The 18588-nt window shown below is 43.1% G+C and overlaps 1 protein-coding gene across 4 annotated transcripts in view; it reads left to right on the top strand.

Moving 5' to 3' along the window:
- GNG4 (G protein subunit gamma 4) overlaps positions 1–11504 on the top strand; it is a 159717-nt gene extending 148213 nt beyond the window's left edge. For all 4 annotated transcript variants that reach the window (XM_073627503.1, XM_073627502.1, XM_073627505.1 and 1 more), the window contains exon 4: positions 9646–11504. In XM_073627503.1, coding sequence (XP_073483604.1) covers positions 9646–9774 — 129 coding nt within the window. In that variant the 3' untranslated portion in view covers positions 9775–11504. The remainder of the gene's footprint in view (positions 1–9645) is intronic.
- The last annotated feature ends 7084 nt before the right edge of the window (positions 11505–18588 follow it).

Here is an 18588-nt window from a genome sequence, read left to right as displayed (position 1 = left end):
AAGGTTTTCATTTTTCCCTTATGCCGCGTACACACGGGTGGACTTTTCGACCGGACTGGTCCGACGGACTTTTGACAGACTTCCGATGGACTTTTGAATGAACGGACTTGCCTACACACGATCACACCAAAGTCCAACGGATTCGTATGTGATGACATACGACCAGACTAAAATAAGGAAGTTGATAGCCGGTAGCCAATAGGTGCCCTAGCGTGGGTTTTCGTCCGTCGGACTAGCATACAGACGAGCGGATTTTTCGACCGGTCTCGAGTCCGTCGGACAAATTTTAAAAATCTGCCGATGGAGCCTCCACACGGTCAGTTTGTCCGCCGGATTCTGTCCGTCGGACCAGTCCGGTCGAAAAGTCCGCCTGTGTGTACACGGCATTACAGCTTTGAGAATTTGTGAAAGACTCCCAAAACCATATATTATCTGGAAGGATATGACCTCTAGAATAAGAAGAAGGTGCTACTGACCCTGCGGTCAGACCCTGCGGTATTTGCTCAAATGTTTATCAAATGTTCAAACCAATATATTCGCAAAAAATACACTAAAACCATTATTAGCAGATAAAAACACAGCTAATTTTACAAAATTCCTGCTAAATCCTACTAAATTTAAAAGCTTAACCTGTATGGAGTTATTAAATAACAAAAAGTTTGAATTTTTTACATTACGCCTTTTTGCAAAATGGTGAAAATCGAACGTACGCAAAAAATGTAAATATCCAAATTTCTCTAAAAATCTGAAGGTTTTCATTTTTCCCTTACAGTTTTCAGAATTTGAGAAAGACTCCCAAAACCATATATTATCTGAAAGGATATTACCTCTAGAATAAAAAGAAGGTGCTACTGATTTTTTAGACCCTACGGTATTTGCGTAAATGTTTATCAAACCAATATATTCGCAAAAAATACACTAAAACTATTATTAGCAGATAAAAATACAGCTAATTTTACAAAATGCCTGCTAAATCCCTACTAAATATAAAAGCTTAACCTGTATGGAGTTAATAAATAACAAATATTTGTAAATTTTAAATTGCGCCTTTTTGCAAATTGGTGAAAATCGAACGTACCCAAAAATTTCTCTCAAAATCTGGAGGTTTTCATTTTTCACTTACAGCTTTCAGGATTTGAAAAGATCCCTCAAACTAGACATTTTCTAAAAGCACATGACCTGTAGAATAAAAAAAGTGCTACTGATTTTTTTGGGCCTCGCAATAATTGCGCAAATGTTCATCATATCGCTATTTTCACTAAAAATACACTAAAATCATTAATATTGCACATAAACACAACGTAACTTACAAAATCCCTGCTAAATTAGTACTAAAGCATGGTTCACATGTGGCATACTAAAGTATGGCCCATGGAGGGCCATGTTTACCCGCATAGGGATGCACAGGTGTTCCGTGCATCCCCGTACAAGCAGTCCCATTTACGTAAATTGGCATAGCTGCTGTTCCCAATCTGACATCCGTGTGGGTGTGGGTACATGACCCCAAACGCAGGCAGTGCGAGCTCAGGAACATGCATGCGTACCTACATGGATGTAAAATTGGGAACAGCGGCTCTGGTCGTGCAGTTGCTACATCCCAAATGACATCAGTGGGACAGTCTGCACAGAGATGCACAGAACACCTGTGCATCCCTGCAAAGGTACGCTGTGTATGCCCTGTGTGAACAAGTCCTTAGGCCCCTTTCACACAAGCGCACTGATCAGGTCTGCCTGTCCGTTTTTCAGGTGGGCCAATCGGACCACCCATTGTTCTCTATGGAGAGACTGATGTAAATGCACATGTGTACGTTTACACACGCCTGCATCCAATCCAGTCCGCTAAAAACAGACATATGGGGATTCTATTTCCCATCCATTTAGCAGATCGGATGGCATCCGATGGAAATGGACAGCCGGTCCATTTTCATCCGACTGTCCCATAGAGAATAGCGAGCTGTGTCCATGTCCACTCTGCATCGGTGGCGTGGACACGGACCTGTCATCCGCCTGCTCAGCGGGGATCAGCAGACAGATTCCCCGCTGAGCAGGCGGATCTGCTTAACAGACTCCGTCCATGTTAATGGAGTCTTGCCAGGAGCGGCCAGTCCATTAGGGGCGCAGAGGCGCCGCTCCCCTGCAGGACACTGGACCCATACGTTTGTATGAGTTTTTTATTTTTTCAAGCCACATGATTAGAGCCTGAGGCTCTAATTAGCTTGAAAAAGGTTGGGCTCGGGGCGTAGAGCATTGCACCCCGAACCCACCTACTTGTGACAATAGCAAATTAATATTTGCTATCGTCTTCCGGCTTCTCCTCCTGGCCAATCAGGACGGATTGGGTTGGCCAGGAGGAGAAGCTGAGGTATCCGTGGAGTGGTGAGTGCGGGGGGGTACCGTCACAGTGGAGGGGTGAGTGCGGGCGGACCTGGGGGGTCTTACTATCTTTGTGGTTTTTTTGTTTTGTTTTTTACTTTTTACATTTTTTTTTGTAGTCGTTTTATAATTTTTTTTTTTTTTTTGGGGGGTCTTTGGTGAGATATCAGAAGTCTAAACAGACCCCCATAGTCCTTTTCTCTGTATCACTTTACTTTAATGAATGGAATCTGTATAGAGAATCCATTCATTCATAAACTGACAGTCTGATACATACTGTAGTAACTCTCGCGGTTACTATTATCAGATGTCAGTGTCACTGACAGTCTGGTCTTTGATCGCTCAGTTCTTTTTCATTTTTTGTTTAGAAACCCTATACTTTTCTTTTAACAATGCTATGCATGATGGATGCAAGGCAGACATATTAAACAGTTGTAAGGGCACCTTTGGCAAGCCTGCATTATAGAAGTTAGATGCAGCAGGCTACTGTCACAAAAATAGCATAAATGATAACAAACGGATCAATTCACTAGGATGCGTTCATTTTTTAACAGCATTTTGTCTGTATGGTAATGATCTGAAGAAATTGTGTCACCAACATTAATATGACATTGGTGTAGAATCAGTAATCTTTGATGCATACAATGAATTTTCAACTTTTGAAAGCCTCAATTTCCCTTTAACCAGTATATAATTATCAGCACATCAGATGGCTCCTTTTCCTACTCCCCTTATAGAACTTAAAAATGATCGCCAAGCAGTAGCTAGTGATATCTGAAAGAGTAAGAACCTATTCACATTGTTTTTATAAAAAAAAAAAAAACAATGAAAATGAAGCACATTATTGCACATATTAAATTTTAAATGGTGGACTGGTGCAGCACAAACTGGATGTAGGTAGATGTCTGTAAGCTTACCCGTATAGCTGATTACAGATTGGAGGGTGATGTTTTTACTTATTACCTATACAAACTACTTGAAAATGGTGGTCCTTTTTCAGTTGATTAACATTCGTCCATATGAGTGAAAGGGGTAGATGGAATGGAAGCTGCAGAGGGTTATACATGTAGCGCTACCTCCACAGGAGCCGCTGGTGAATGAAGGCATCTCCCACCCTGCACAGCCAGGCACACAGAATTTTCCACCACATGCTGGAGTTAAGAATCAGTTTTTGCAGCTTTGTTTTTTGTATTTTATTAGGGGTATTGAACTTGGATAGGGTTGAGGGTAATAATGGGATGCCCACTTGATCAACAAATAATTCTTCAGGGACACAACTATACACAGTCGGTATATACACTTCTTCTACCTCCAGCACAATCTTGCTTGTAGAACTACCTCTCCCAGGACCAGCTGCCACTGTTTGAATGATCCATCAAAGGCTCAGTTAGATTATTAGCAAATGCCCTTAGCAGGCAGGGACCGTGGGCCCTTTTTGGTACTGCAGCAAAAGAAAGTCCTAGTGCCCAGCTGTCCTCCTCCTGTAGCTACTGATCCCAGCGCCACCTTTTCAGGCACTGCCAGCCTGCCTGGCCGCAGCTGCTCCTTTCACTAGCCCTTCTGACTAAGACTACACGGTCCTCCTAGACTGACTCTGCATCCATCCCAGAATGCTCTCCCCAGTCCTCTCAGGCATACCTCTCAGTCCTCTGACTGTAACACTTATCAGCCCCCCTGGCTGTCTTCCTCCCTGAAGATTTACCAGGCAGTGTTCTCCTGCTGTCCTCCACTTTGCTCCTGTGCCTCTGGTCAGGACATCTCTGTGTGTCTGAAAGAAGGTCCCTTCCACAACCAAGCCCAGGCCTGAGGTCACCCCCCCCCCCCCCCCCCCCAGGCTAGAGGCTCCCTCAAGGGCCACCGACAGCATAACATTCCATCTCCAGCTTCCACCCGAACTCCACTGCCCCCAGCTGGGCTGACCCTGAGTATTTGAGGGTGCCTGCCCCCTGCCAACCCATCTGTTGGGGATTGGTCAGGGTCCTGAGAATACTCCAGGCAGCTCCTCATCACCTTCACTCCCATTCTTCTAGAATCGTCTACCAGTTTCTAGAAGTAGGGGGAGGTTTCAGAGATGCTACCCGTGAGTCATCCAGCCCTCCCTAAGTCACTCACCCGACCCAGATAAAACAAACAACACAGTCTTGGCTGCCAATCAAGCCTGACAAATTACCTACACTAACAAAACCTATTCTATTGTAGCGCACTAGATGGTGCTACATACAGTAATATAAAATAAAGGGAAAAGATGACAACTGGCCACTAGATGAAGTCTATGCATACTGTAAATCAGGGGTCCTCAAACTACGGCCCACTAAGGTCTTTTACCCAGCCCGCCCAGCCGTTCGGGCAAAGGAGCCCCCACAGAGCACGGTCTGCCCGGAGAGATCCATTCCCTGTGAACCCCGCCCCATAGGGGAAAACCGGACCAATCTCGGGCACTGTCCAGGGTGGGGGCAGAGACACAGAGGGCCCGCTCCAGCGTGGGAAAGCTTCACAAGGATCCTCCTCATGGATGCCTGTTGATAGTGGTAAGACCTCTGGCACTCCTCTCTAATCCCCGTGCACTGGAGAGGCTGGCTGCATTACTTGGCACAGGTCAGGCTGCATTACTGGGCACAGGTCAGGCTGCATTACTGGGCACAGGTCAGGCTGCATTACTGAGCACAGATCAGACTACATTACTGAGCACAGGTCAGGCTGCATTACTGGGCACAGGTCAGGCTGCATTACTGGGCACAGGTCAGGCTGCATTATTGGGCACTGATCAGGCTGCATAGATGGGTACTGTTTTGGCTGCATTTCTGGGCACTGGTAAGGCTGCATTTCGGGGCACTAGTAAGGCTGCATTACTGGGCACAGGTCAGGCTGCATTACTGGGCAATGGTAAGGCTGCATTGCTGAGCACTGGTCAGGCTGCATTACTGAGCACAGGTCAGGCTGCATTACAGGGCACAGGTCAGGCTGCTTTACTGGGCACTGATAAGGCTGCATTGCTGGGCACTGGTCAGGCTGTATTGCTGGGCACTGGTCAGGCTGTATTGCTGGGCACTGGTCAGGCCGTATTGCTGGGCACAGGTCAGGCCATATTGCTGGGCACAGGTCAGGCCATATTGCTGGGCACAGGTCAGGCTGCATAGATGGGCCTTGATGATGCTGCATTGCTGGGAACTGATCTGACTGCATAGATGGGCACTGGTAAGGCTGCATTGCTGGGCACTGGTACGGCTGCATTTTTGGGCACTGGTAAGGCTGCATTACTGGGCACAGGTTAGGCTGCATTACTGGGCACAGGTCAGGCTGCATTACTGAGCACAGATCAGACTACATTACTGAGCACAGATCAGGCTGCATTACTGGGCACAGGTCAGGCTGCATTATTGGGCACAGGTCAGGCTGCAATGCTGGGCACTGATCAGGCTGCATAGATGGGTACTGTTTAGGCTGCACTTCTGGGCACTGGTAAGGCTGCATTTCGGGGCACTAGTAAGGCTGCATTACTGGGCACAGGTCAGGCTGCATTGCTGAGCACTGGTCAGGCTGCATTGCTGAGCACTGTTTAGGCTGCATTACTGAGCACAGGTCAGGCTGCATTACAGGGCACAGGTCAGGCTGCATTACAGGGCACTGATAAGGCTGCATTGCTGGGCACTGGTCAGGCCATATTGCTGGGCACAGGTCAGGCCATATTGCTGGGCACAGGTCAGGCTGCATAGATGGGCCTTGATAATGCTGCATTTCTGGGAACTGATCCGACTGCATAGATGGGTACTGGTAAGGCTGCATTGCTGGGCACTGGTAAGGCTGCATTTTTGGGCACTGGTAAGGCTGTATTACTGGGCACAGGTCAGGCTGCATAGATGGGCACTGGTCAGGCTGCATTACTGAGCACAGATCAGACTACATTACTGAGCACAGATCAGGCTGCATTACTGGGCACAGGTCAGGCTGCATTATTGGGCACAGGTCAGGCTGCAATGCTGGGCACTGATCAGGCTGCATAGATGGGTACTGTTTAGGCTGCATTTCGGGGCACTGGTAAGGCTGCATTTCGGGGCACTAGTAAGGCTGCATTACTGGGCACAGGTCAGGCTGCATTGCTGAGCACTGGTCAGGCTGCATTGCTGAGCACTGTTTAGGCTACATTACTGAGCACAGGTCAGGCTGCATTACAGGGCACAGGTCAGGCTGCATTACAGGGCACTGATAAGGCTGCATTGCTGGGCACTGGTCAGGCCATATTGCTGGGCACAGGTCAGGCCATATTGCTGGGCACAGGTCAGGCTGCATAGATGGGCCTTGATAATGCTGCATTTCTGGGAACTGATCCGACTGCATAGATGGGTACTGGTAAGGCTGCATTGCTGGGCACTGGTAAGGCTGCATTTTTGGGCACTGGTAAGGCTGTATTACTGGGCACAGGTCAGGCTGCATAGATGGGCACTGGTAAGGCTACATTGCTGGGCACTGGTCAGGCTGCTTTGCTGGGCACTGGCCAGGCTGCATTGCTGGGCACTTGTTACGCTGCATTGCTGGGCATAGGTCAGGCTGCATTGCTGGGCACTGATCAAGCTGCATTGCTGGGCACTGATCAAGCTGCATTGCTGGGCACTGGTGAGTCTGCATTGCTGTGCACTGGTGAGGCTGCACTGATAGGCACTGGTGAAGCTGCATTATTCCGGCCCCCCAACAGTTTGAGGGACAGTGAACTAGCCCCCTGTTTAAAAACTTTGAGGACCCCTGCTGTAAATGAATGCATGCAGGAAAAAAAATTAAAAATAGTTTTCGTTTTTCATGTATATTTAATTTTCCTAGCATAGGTTTAAAATATCTTTAATCTTTTTTTCATAAGGGATTACATGACCTCTATTCTCAGTCACATAAGGGGCTTGGAGAAGTGGGGGTGTAGACTGCAGGGGGCATCTCACCAGATCCCAGTGAATGGCTATGCATTGGGGGGGGCTGTCAGCACAAGTCTGACCATTGCAGTACAAGCAGGCTGAGCTCCCAAGTAGAATGCAGTAACGAAAACTGACCACACTGTGATGGCTCTGCTTCTATGGTCAGTTTGAAATAGTAATGCAGGGGGGGGCTGGCAGGATCACCAGGTATTTCACACGAAGGAAGCAATACAAAGAAAGCAGGATACATTTTAATACAAGTATATGGTACAGCAGACATCTCAGGAATATGAAATGTTGGGATAACATAGTTTAAGATACTGTGTTTGAATTTCACTTAAACACTGTGTACAAGGTGTTTGTATGTTCTCCACATATTTGCTTAACATTTTCTTCCACAAGCTAAAAACATACTAGTAGGTTGGCGATTTGTACATGTAGGGGACATTAGATTGTAAAATCCCCTGGGGACAGGTACTTACGTTGTTGGTTCTATGTACTCTGTCACTGTACTGGCTGCATAATATGTCAGTGCTATATAAATATGGGAAAGCGAAACCTATGATATCCATGGGCATGTCTCCCTGTGACTAATCCAGACTGTAAAACTGTTACCTACATATTTAAAGTACAGCTGGTTGCATGGGCGTAGCATAAGGGGTTGCAGGGGCCACAATCGCAACCCCGCCCCTAGCTCCAGGGGGCCCCTGCAGCCTCCCTGTCATATTATCATATGACATATGAAGCTGTGAGCCATTTCCTGAATGGAGAGGAGCATGAGGTGAGAACAGCCCAGGATGGGGAAGTGTCTGTGCTGTGTGCTGGCAGCATGGAATGGTAACCAAGCTCAGCAAGGCAAGAGGAGGAGAGTGCCATCCTGTAGCCACGGTGGGACCGATGTCACTGGTGAGGTATGACACTGCTCAGTGTCTCCTAGTCACCAGCTGGGATTCTCTGTACCCCCCCCAACCGGGGATGTCTATTTACCCCACTTCCCTGACAACTGGGGAAAAGACACACATCTCTGGGAAGTGACCTTCCCCCAACACCTGCCAACACTGACAGAGAAACCTTCAGAAATTGCTAAAACAAATCCCTTAACACCTCCTCGCGGGGCCCCTGAAGGGCTGCAGGCTCCAGATTTTGTGTCACTTGGCTTTGCCCTCCCAGATCTAAGTTGCCCCCCCCAAAGCCCCCTGACCACCCCCCGCCACCCTGCATGCTATGCCCAGCTCCTGAGCTCCTTTCCCATTACAGCACTCTATACTGTTCCTCCATCGCAGGGCTAAAATCACATTCCTTTACAACACAGCCAGTTAGCCATGATCTGCACAGGGTGTATCTGCCTACTGCAACTACACTGCCGTTCCGACCAGAAAATTGCACAGGTCAGAAGGGGAACATAAAGGCCACATACACCCTGTGAAAAGTGACAGACTGTGTGTAAAGGAATGTGATTACAGCCCTGTGTAGTATCGGGGGGGGGGAGCTGTATACAGTGCTGGGATGGGAAAGGAGCTCTGCCAAGTGACCTGCCAGAGGTCCCTGTCCTCTGATTCTCCAGGGGTAATCCCTGTCCTCTGATGTAAAGAGGAACTCTGGGAACTCAAAACTCTTAAGCCACTTTGAGCATTTTGGCGTGCGGTGGAAGTATCTGGACGCATGTTGAAAATTGTGGGGGGGGGCCCAGGTCAACTTTTGCATCGGGGGCCACACGCTTCAAGCTACGCCTCTGGCTGGTTGCCTACATAGAAAACATGAAAAAACAAAAGTGAACCACTCACAATTGAGCTTATAATAGAAGGTGAACATTTAGCCTCTACGATTATGACGGCTCTATATTAATTCCTTTATTTAGCCTTTCTAATTTTATTTAAAGATGCCTCTAAATCTGAGCTGAGAATTCTTCTGAGGTCTGGTGGTTGTGCCCTGTCAACTGGCATAAATCTTTCCAAGTAACCATGAGTGGTTAACCCAGAGACTTGTCATGGTTTATGCACATTCGAGAGACAATGGGGCTGATTTGTGCAAATTGTGTTGCCCATACTCAGAATGTATTTCAGTTTCATGTTTAGTCAGCAAAAAAGATAATTGGAGGCTGGTTGCTTTGGTCAACAGGAAAGTTTTGTTGAGGCTTTTCATGCATCAACTCTAATGTTTGCTAGTATGAGATTAGAAATTTTCCAACCCAGCAGCTGTCATTCTGGCCAAACATACAACAATAAATGATCAAAAAATCCTATATTCTACTTCCTTTTCAATCTGAATTCCATTCTAGGATGGGCGATGGGTGTATTAAAAAAAAAAAAAAAATCAGCAATTGTTCCCAGTGACTGCTGACCAAGATACTATTTTTCTTTTTTTTCTTTTTCAGATATCCAAAGCTGCAGCAGATTTGATGGCCTATTGTGATGCCCATGTTAGAGAAGATCCACTTATACTTCCAGTGCCTGCCTCAGAAAACCCATTTAGGGAGAAGAAATTCTTTTGTACTATTCTTTAATGTGGTTTTGTGACACACACATTAAGTATAATATCAGTATAATGTGACTTTAAGTTAACCAATAGATTACACACAAACACAGTATTCAACAAAAAAAATAGCTTCTCATGAACTATATAACATACTTTTACTTTTAGTAGTGCCCATTCATTGGAGTGGCAGGGATAAAAGCACTACAGACAGTGAGTGATGCAGTTACTAAGTTGTAGCACCCTGGTAACATAATTGTACTTACAAATTGGCATAAGTGTATTGAAGCAAATCAGGGAAAATGTTGATCAATTCACAGGGCTATAAAACAAAGCAGGTTTAAGAGAAATCACAAGTGCATATACATTCTGTAAAGGCATACTTATTGGCTAATACTGTACTGCAAGAATGATTTATATAGACCAGTGTTCAGTACAGTGAAAGTGTAAATAACAAAATTAAATACGCCATACACGATGTATGCAAATTGCCATTCATGCGCCCAAAGTTGCACAATTTTTTCCCTGTGTGTCACTTACCTCAGTGATAGGTGTGTTGTGTTTTAGTAGCAATTAAAATAAGTTATATCATGAAAGACTACCAAGAGAAATGATGTGGTATTCAGCTGCCCAAGTTTTATTTCCCCTGTGATAGAGCCCTCCCTGATGTTTAAACTCCCACCAGTTTTAGTAGTGTAGAGTAAACCTCCACTCCAATGTGGGTGACTTGTGTAGAGCAGACCTTAAGTCTGCAGATTAGTGTAAAGTATACTCCTTTAGTAGAACATATACTTCTTATTCTGATGGCTTCAGTAGAACAGACTTGCTAGTGTAGCTAATCTTTGTAAAATAGACAGCCCCATTGACTCAGCATGACCCCTTTCTTTTCATGTTTGCTAGAAGGAAGCATTTATTGTGGGTGGTCTGCTGAAAGATTCTAGCACTTAATGGTTCATCAGTTCCCCTTGCTAGGACATAAGATCATTTTTGCTATTGTTAGCAGCGATCACGGAACAAAAAATGCAGCAAAATACTGTTGGAATTTATTGAAAAGTGAAGCTGTAACATTAGTTTTTCATCATTCCACCCCCTCTTCAAAAATTTAAAACAGAAACCACTTTGCAGTATATAAAGAAAACTGGGGTTTATACTCTATTGATTAATTTAACAAATCCTGGTTCGTGTTGGATAGCACATTAGTTCCATTATCAGTGTTACAATTTGAAGCAACGTACAGATGTTACTAGCACTTGAACTTGCATATACATTTGCAGTAAAAATAATATGAAAAGGGAAATTTTGATTTAAAAAAACATATTAAACCAACACATGGGTAGCACCAGAGCTTGATAAAATAAAAAAAAATAAAAAAATACGACGTTTGATGGATAAACAAAATGTAGTGGGGCAAAGTTGTATTTATAAAATGCTTTCTTCTTTGTGAATGTGAAAAACAGTTTTGCTACTTATTTATAAAAGCATAAGGGAAATTTTTGTAATATTTTGTAGCTGTGATAAAAATAAATTGCATTGGTGTTAAGGAGATAATAGTAGGTATGCAGTCTGCCTGAATTCTGATGCTGATGTATACACAAACTAATGTATACCATGTTTACTCCTTCTCTTGACATCATAATTGCCAGGTACAGTATTTAAAGGTTATGATTTTGTTAATAGCTCATTCAACTCCGAAAAAAAATATATCTATTGTTGATTGGAATTTACTTTTAGATTATTAATAAATGTAATATTTGAGGTACAGAGTATGGCTAGAAAGTAAATAAATTCCACATGACTAGTACTGATCAGAGGAGACCCAGCACCACCATCAGGTAAGGCTTTGTTATTCCAAGGTCAGTGTCTGAAAGTAAAGCACAGCACTGGGGCCAAAATCCCACTGGATTCGCATCAACTTAGGACAGGGATATTTTCAAAAATCGCAGTGTGCTGAGTTGCATTCATGTGAACAGGGACCATTGAAAAAAATGTGATTTCCATTGTCATGCAATTCTGTGTGAATCAAGTCACATCTGAAATCGCACTAGTGTGAACGGCACCTTACAGGCTAATGGTGTATAATTATACACTAAGGCAACCCACAGGTGAGTCATATTTTTGTTTAATCAACGGGTTGAACAAAAAAAAAAAATGACCCGATTCCCCTATCCACACACTCAATGTGAATAGGGGAGTCCTCCCCACTGAGCTATTGTATTTTAACAGCGAGGAGTCTTACACCGATCAGCATTGCAGGCTATAGCCGATGGTGGTGATCAAGCAGGGAAAATCTGACAGGGCTGTGGTACAGAAGTTGATTGATAGATTGACTTCTGTACAACCTCCCTGCCTATACATGGATCGAAATTCGGCCAGTCCCTGCTGAACCAGACAAATTTCAATTCATGTATGGCTGGCTTAAGTGTTTAAAGCCACAGGGTCTGTGACTTTTGATGATATTTGCCAGCACACCAAGGATCAGCATAAAGTGGCATCCAAACGGGTAGTTTATTGCATGATCACAACACAAGAAAGATGCAACATTTCAGAGTCACGCAGGACCCCTTCGTCAGGCAAGTGATGGGGTCCTGCGTGACTCAGAAACGTAGCACCTTTCTTGTGTTGTGATCATGCAATAAACTACCCTTTTGGACGCCAATTTGTGCCGATCCTTGGTGTGCTGGCAAATATCTATGTTGTGACTTGAACCAGTATCCAGCTGGTTGTTGCTGCAGCACCCAAACCTTGAGAGCTTATACCAGGAACGTGTATGATGGGAATATGAAGTATTACTTTTGATCCAGGTCTGTCACCACATATTTTGTACTGAAAATTCTTGTAACAGTGTTGCATTATCATTGTATTTGCTATTATAGTGCCATGTCTTTGTTTATTTCTATTTTGAACCTCTAGTGTTCACAATTCTTTGTAAGGCCCCATTCACATCTCTGCGTTTTAACGCATGTAGAGTAAAGCAAAACAACACATATGACATAAGAAACAATGTTATTCAATCTGTCCAGATCTCTGCTGCACGCTGTAGTCTGAAAAATGAGGCATGTATGTTTTTCTGTGCATTTTTATGTGATGTGATGCATAATAATGAAAACACAACACACATTAAAAATGCACCAAAAACAGACAAATGCAGTCACAGATAGATGTGAATCTGGCCAAAAGGATAATTGCATGTGGGCAGATGATATGTTGCAACACATCCATACCTTTATAAAACATTGATGGATCTTCCAGCTGACTGGCCAGTGCAGTGGCAGCAATTGTTTTGCTTTGTTCTCCTGCATGGTAACATGGGCTGGGTAGTGTCTGCATAATGAACTTAGAGAATGACTGGCCAACAAGGAACTTATATGTTTACTACTTTTCATGCTTTTGCATATTAACACAGTGAGAACAACGTCCGACTGGCCATTGTTAACTATGAGCTAGCCTGACCATCATCCCATCCCTATGCCTTCATCTTCTAGTTGCTGCCAGGAGCACTAGACCAATAAAAAAATCACTGCACCAAAAATGTGCAGGATGTGAAGGCTTAGATGGTGGTGCCCTCTCTTTAAGCAAGCCCTAAAGTTGGCCATACATGTGGCAATTTTTAATTTCAACCGCTTTGGTTCAATCCACCACCAGAATTTGGTTGATTGTGAAATCAAACTTAAACAATAAGCTGACGGCTTCAATATAGTCTATTGAAACAGAAAAACCTACAGCAATAGTGTTCAAAGCAGTTGAATTTTTCTTCTGTAGTCAGACATTTCAATCCCATCTTCTTGCGGTCAGAAGAAATATTTTATGTCTTTGATTTTATCTCATGATAATTTTTGCCTTAAAATGTTAAATTCAGAAATTTAAAGAATGGCTTAGCTGTGCACTAATGGTTTTTCCACATTAATGGGTATTTAACTGTTCAAAACCTTATTTATTATGAATTATCTTATGAAGTGTAGTTTTATCACTATGAAACTTAGTTATCAGCATCCTGAATCTTTGTGAACTGACTTATACATTGATTTTGTCATAACAATAATTAAAGTAATGCTGACAGTTTTTTATTAGCACACGTAGTGATATACCACTACTTACAGGTATAGGGCAGGATATATAATCATGTTGTGCACCTGTGTGAATTAAGAAGTTTGAAGTATGAACGACACGATATCAAGAAAATAATGACCAAAACAAAAAAAAACAAAAAACAACTTTATGGGGTCTATGAATAAAAAAAAATGCTATACGAATGTCTCAAACATCTATCACGATTAATGACCCTAATTTGCCTAATGTTTATTTTCTACGATCCTCAGCTCCATCTAGTAGCCATAATCTGGTATTGTGCATTTTGCATATTCTCCTTATCTTTGCTTTGGTTTCCTCTCGCACTCTTGAAACATGCTTATTGGTTATTTGACTCCTGTCTAAAATTGCCCTTAGTTTGAGCCTCACCACCTGCCCCAACAGCAGATAAAGCACTTTGAGCCCCCAGGAAGAAAAGCACTATAGAAATATAAATGATAATGTTCTAATATCCATCCTAGAAAGAAAACGTAGAAAATTACAATAAACGATACATTTTAAAAATAAATAAACCAGCTGCCAACAGGAAGACCAATACAAGAAGATCTTGTAGGCCCTGAAGAAAAGACCATTCCCTCAGAGCGAATACGCCAATGATGTAATTGGTGTACTATACAGTAAATATCCCCTAAACGGTGCATGTTTAGGAGATATTTACAGTACCTATAGGTAAGCCTTATTATAGGCTTACATATAAGTACAAACAAACAAGGAGAGTTTACTTTCTCTTTAATGTATTTCAGAAAAATACTGCATTATAGCCACCAGATGGAGCTAACAGTCATTGGAAAAAAAAGCATTGGACACATTGTAGCTATTGTGCACAAAATATAAAAGATATGCGCTGTCTCATGTGAATCAATACTTATTGTGAACAAACATAAAAATTACCACCATGTGATTAAACGAACATAATAACATATTGTGAAACCAAATTCATCAGAAAATTATTCATCAAAAAATAAAGTTCAAAATAAAAGTTCATCAAAAAAATAATAAAATTATATCTTTTCATCAAAAAAATACATATAAAGTTCCTGATGTTTTCATTTCAATCCATATTCAAATCTTTCAATAAAATCAAGTGAACCACTTCCACTGAAAGAATGTATTCAATCCATTTTTACAAATATAATTAAATGTGCCGCTTACCAGATCCCAATGATCTCCAAGTTATAATAGATCGTATATCGCATGAGGTGAACAGATATGTGGATTCCTCCTCAATGGATCAATCCAGCAGCCTCCTAATTAGCTTTCCAGCCCTGCACACTCCAGCCTGGACTCACTTGATTCTCTCCACTCTGTGTATGGTTACTTTCAGACTGGGGCGGGCAAGCATCCGCGGTAAAGCGGCGCTTTCTTTAGCGCCGCCTTACCGTCGTTTTAGCTGCGCTATTCGGCCACTACCAGGGCAGTTTTAACGCCTACTAGCAGCCGAAAAAGGGTAAAAATCGCAGCAAAGCGCCGCTGTAGCGGCGCTTTGACGGCGCTGCCCCATTGACTTCAATGGGCAGGGGAGCTTTAGGAGCAGTGTATACACCGCTCCTACTGCACTGCCAAGATGCTGCTTGCAGGACTTTTTTGACCGTCCCGAAAGCGCACCGATCCAGTGTGAAAGCACTCTGGCTTTCACACTGGAGAGACAGGAAAGGCTCTTTACAGGCGCTATGCAGGCGCTATTTTTAGCGCTGTAGCACCTGTAAAGCGCCTCAGTGTGAAAGTAGTGGTGGGGTTTAAACATACGGAAGACTCATCGGTGATAGGTCTTCCCAATGTTTAAACCCCACACATACACCGAATGGAGAGCATCAAGCGAAAAACTTATTGAAAACATTATTTTACTGGAAGTGGTTCACTTGATTCTATAGAAAGATTTTAATATGGATTGAAATGAAAACATCAGGACACTCTATATGTATTTTTTTGATGAAAGACCTAATTTTATTATTTTTTTGATGAACTTTTATTTTGAACTTTATTTTTTGATGAATAATTTTCTGATGAATTTGGTTTCACAATATGTTATTATGTTCGTTTAATCACATGGTGGTAATTTTTGTGTTTGTTCACAATACTCCACTTTATTGATTCACATGAGACAGCGCATATCTTTTATATTTTGAGCACCATATCTTCACCACCTCAGATTCAAGGTATTCTGACTCCGATTGTTGTGAACCGACTGTCCCTTGTGAGACCTCCACAAGATGCTTTTATTCTGAACATCAGATAACAGCAGATGACAGGATACAACAGATGAATAGGTTGTGGTATATATGCGATCAAAATATGATATTGTCTGTAGCTTACAATGCAGAATACATGTGCCCTGCTACATATGGCTTGTAGCTGCATCCATGACACAGGAAGTACAATAACAGGAAGAAGGGTGGAGCATTACTTATAAAGGAAGTGTGTCATAACATCAGGGAAAAAGAACAAAAGAAAACAAGTGCATTACAACAAAAGGTCACTAGATGGCAGCATGTGAACTCAAAATAAAATGTCCATAGAAAATGGTTAGGAAAACAATCTTTATAAATTCTATGCCCTGTTGGGGCAGCACACTCCCCATCTGCAATGGTAATTGTCACTATATACATCAGAACTGTAGTAATGCAACTGAAAATAACAAACAGTGTAATTTGCTAGATGTCTTAAAGACCTGAAAGACATAAAAAGAACATGCATATAATGCAATAACAACAACTCTCTATTCAGGGCTTCAAGTTATGTCAACTAAAGTTCAAGACACTTTCTTCTTGAAGTCACAGGTAGGATCCAGCAGCGTAGGCAAACAAGTTCATCCTCCAAAGGGCAAGAGTAGAATAAGTTCCGTGATAGGTCTGATGAAAGTCTTTACAGTCCCTTGTCTTGAAACCTTCACCTCCACCTTATGTACCTTACCATCATCACTGGGAACGCTCTTTACAATAAGTCCCATGGGTCATTCGATTCTTTCAGCTTGCTAGTCCTTAAGCAGAACAAGATCTCCAACTTGTATGTTAGGGTTCAGCCGTTGCTATTTGCTGCGTCCTTGCAGAGTAGAAAGATACTCCATCTTCCAATGATTCCAGAAGCAGTTGGCGAGGTGTTATACTCGCTTCCACTGGTCATAGCACAGATTTGCTGCTTTAAAGTTTCCAGGTGGAACAGGAACAGACCCAAGCTTCTGGGTAAGAAGAGTAGCTGGGGTAAGGATAGTTGGGGTTTCTGTATCTTTGGACACTGGAACAAGTGGTCTTGAATTGATTATGGCAGATGCCTCTGCCAGGAAGGTGGTTAGAATTTCGTGGGTAAGTCTTGTGGAGTTAAAGTCCATAAGCATAGAGTCCAATGTTTTACGTGTGATACCTATCATTCTCTCCCGTGAGCCACCCATATGGGAAGAATGAGGAGAATTGAAAATCCATGTACAGCCTTTTTCAGCTAAAAGGTCTTGGATTGGCCTAGAGTGGAGCTGTAACTCTTGACAGGCTCCAACAAAATTAGTTCCACAGTCAGATCATAGTGTCTTGACTGGTCCTCTGATGGCTAGGAATCGTCTTAGAGCATTGATGAAACTTGAGGCATCCATAGATTCTATTACTTCAATCTGTACACTCATGCAAGTGAACAGCACTGCCCATCGTTTGCTATTTGCTTGGCCACCTCGAGTTATGCGGGCTGTTACCATCCATGGCCCAAATACATCCAAACCAGCATGAGTGAAAGGTGGGTCAGTACTGAACCTGTCAGCTGGCAAATCTGACATTTGCTGTTGCTGGTGTTTCCCTCTCAGTTTGCGGCACTGAACACAGCTGTGCAGTGTAGCTGTGATCTGTCTTTTTGCTCCTATAATCCAAAGGCCTGCAGCTCTTATGGCACCCTCTGTGAAGTGTCTACCTTGGTGCTTAACCTCTTCATGGTAGTGCCGTATGAGCAAAGTGGTGATGTGATGACGAACAGGTATAATGAGAGGGTTCTGTTCTTGCTCACTTAACTCAGCCTTGTTTAAATGTCCACCAACACTTAACATACCACGATTGTCAATGAATGGATTCAGGTTGGCAATTGGACTGTTTTTTGCAATGTTCCTCTCATCACGGATACATTTAATTTCTGAGACAAAGACACTTGTTTGTACACTGCGTATTATGATCAGTTCACCTTCAGCAATGTCTTTTGCAGAAAGAAGCTTTTGGCACACATGCCAACCTTGACAGTGAGCGTATGTGGGCTTTGTGTGGAAGCAACCTGCAATATGAACTAACCTTGCGATGGTGCATACAAGCCTTCTCCACATGGAGAAACATTCAAAGCGTTGACAGCCCAAGACGAGTCTTTGTTCAGTTCTGGTGACGAGGGTTTTAACTAAAGGAGGAATCTCTGGATCCTTGTCAGGTTCTAGAAGACAGAAGACATCAGCTGTGGTTTCTTCTGGATGATTCAGCTGGAATTCAGGCCCTGTTAACCAAGAAGAATTTGCAAAGATACTTGCAGAGACTGGCCTGGTGGCATGATCTGCAGGGTTAATTTCAGATGGAACATAATGCCATTGTTCAGGTTTAGATGATTTCCTGATTCTCCTCTACACAGTTGCTGACATAGACAAACGTTTAGTCTAGTTGTAAATGTAACCCAGAACAACTTTGCTGTCTGTATAGAATCTGACGTCATCTATCTGAATGTCTAGCTCACGCAGTATGAAATCTGCTATTTTTACAGGTAGCAGGTATTTTTACTGGGAGCTATGAATCCCAATGGATCGTATAGG

The sequence above is a fragment of the Aquarana catesbeiana genome, linkage group LG04, assembly GCF_042186555.1.
Source record: "Aquarana catesbeiana isolate 2022-GZ linkage group LG04, ASM4218655v1, whole genome shotgun sequence".
NCBI classification, from domain to species: domain Eukaryota; kingdom Metazoa; phylum Chordata; class Amphibia; order Anura; family Ranidae; genus Aquarana; species Aquarana catesbeiana.
This window is presented reverse-complemented; position numbering and strand designations above follow the sequence as displayed.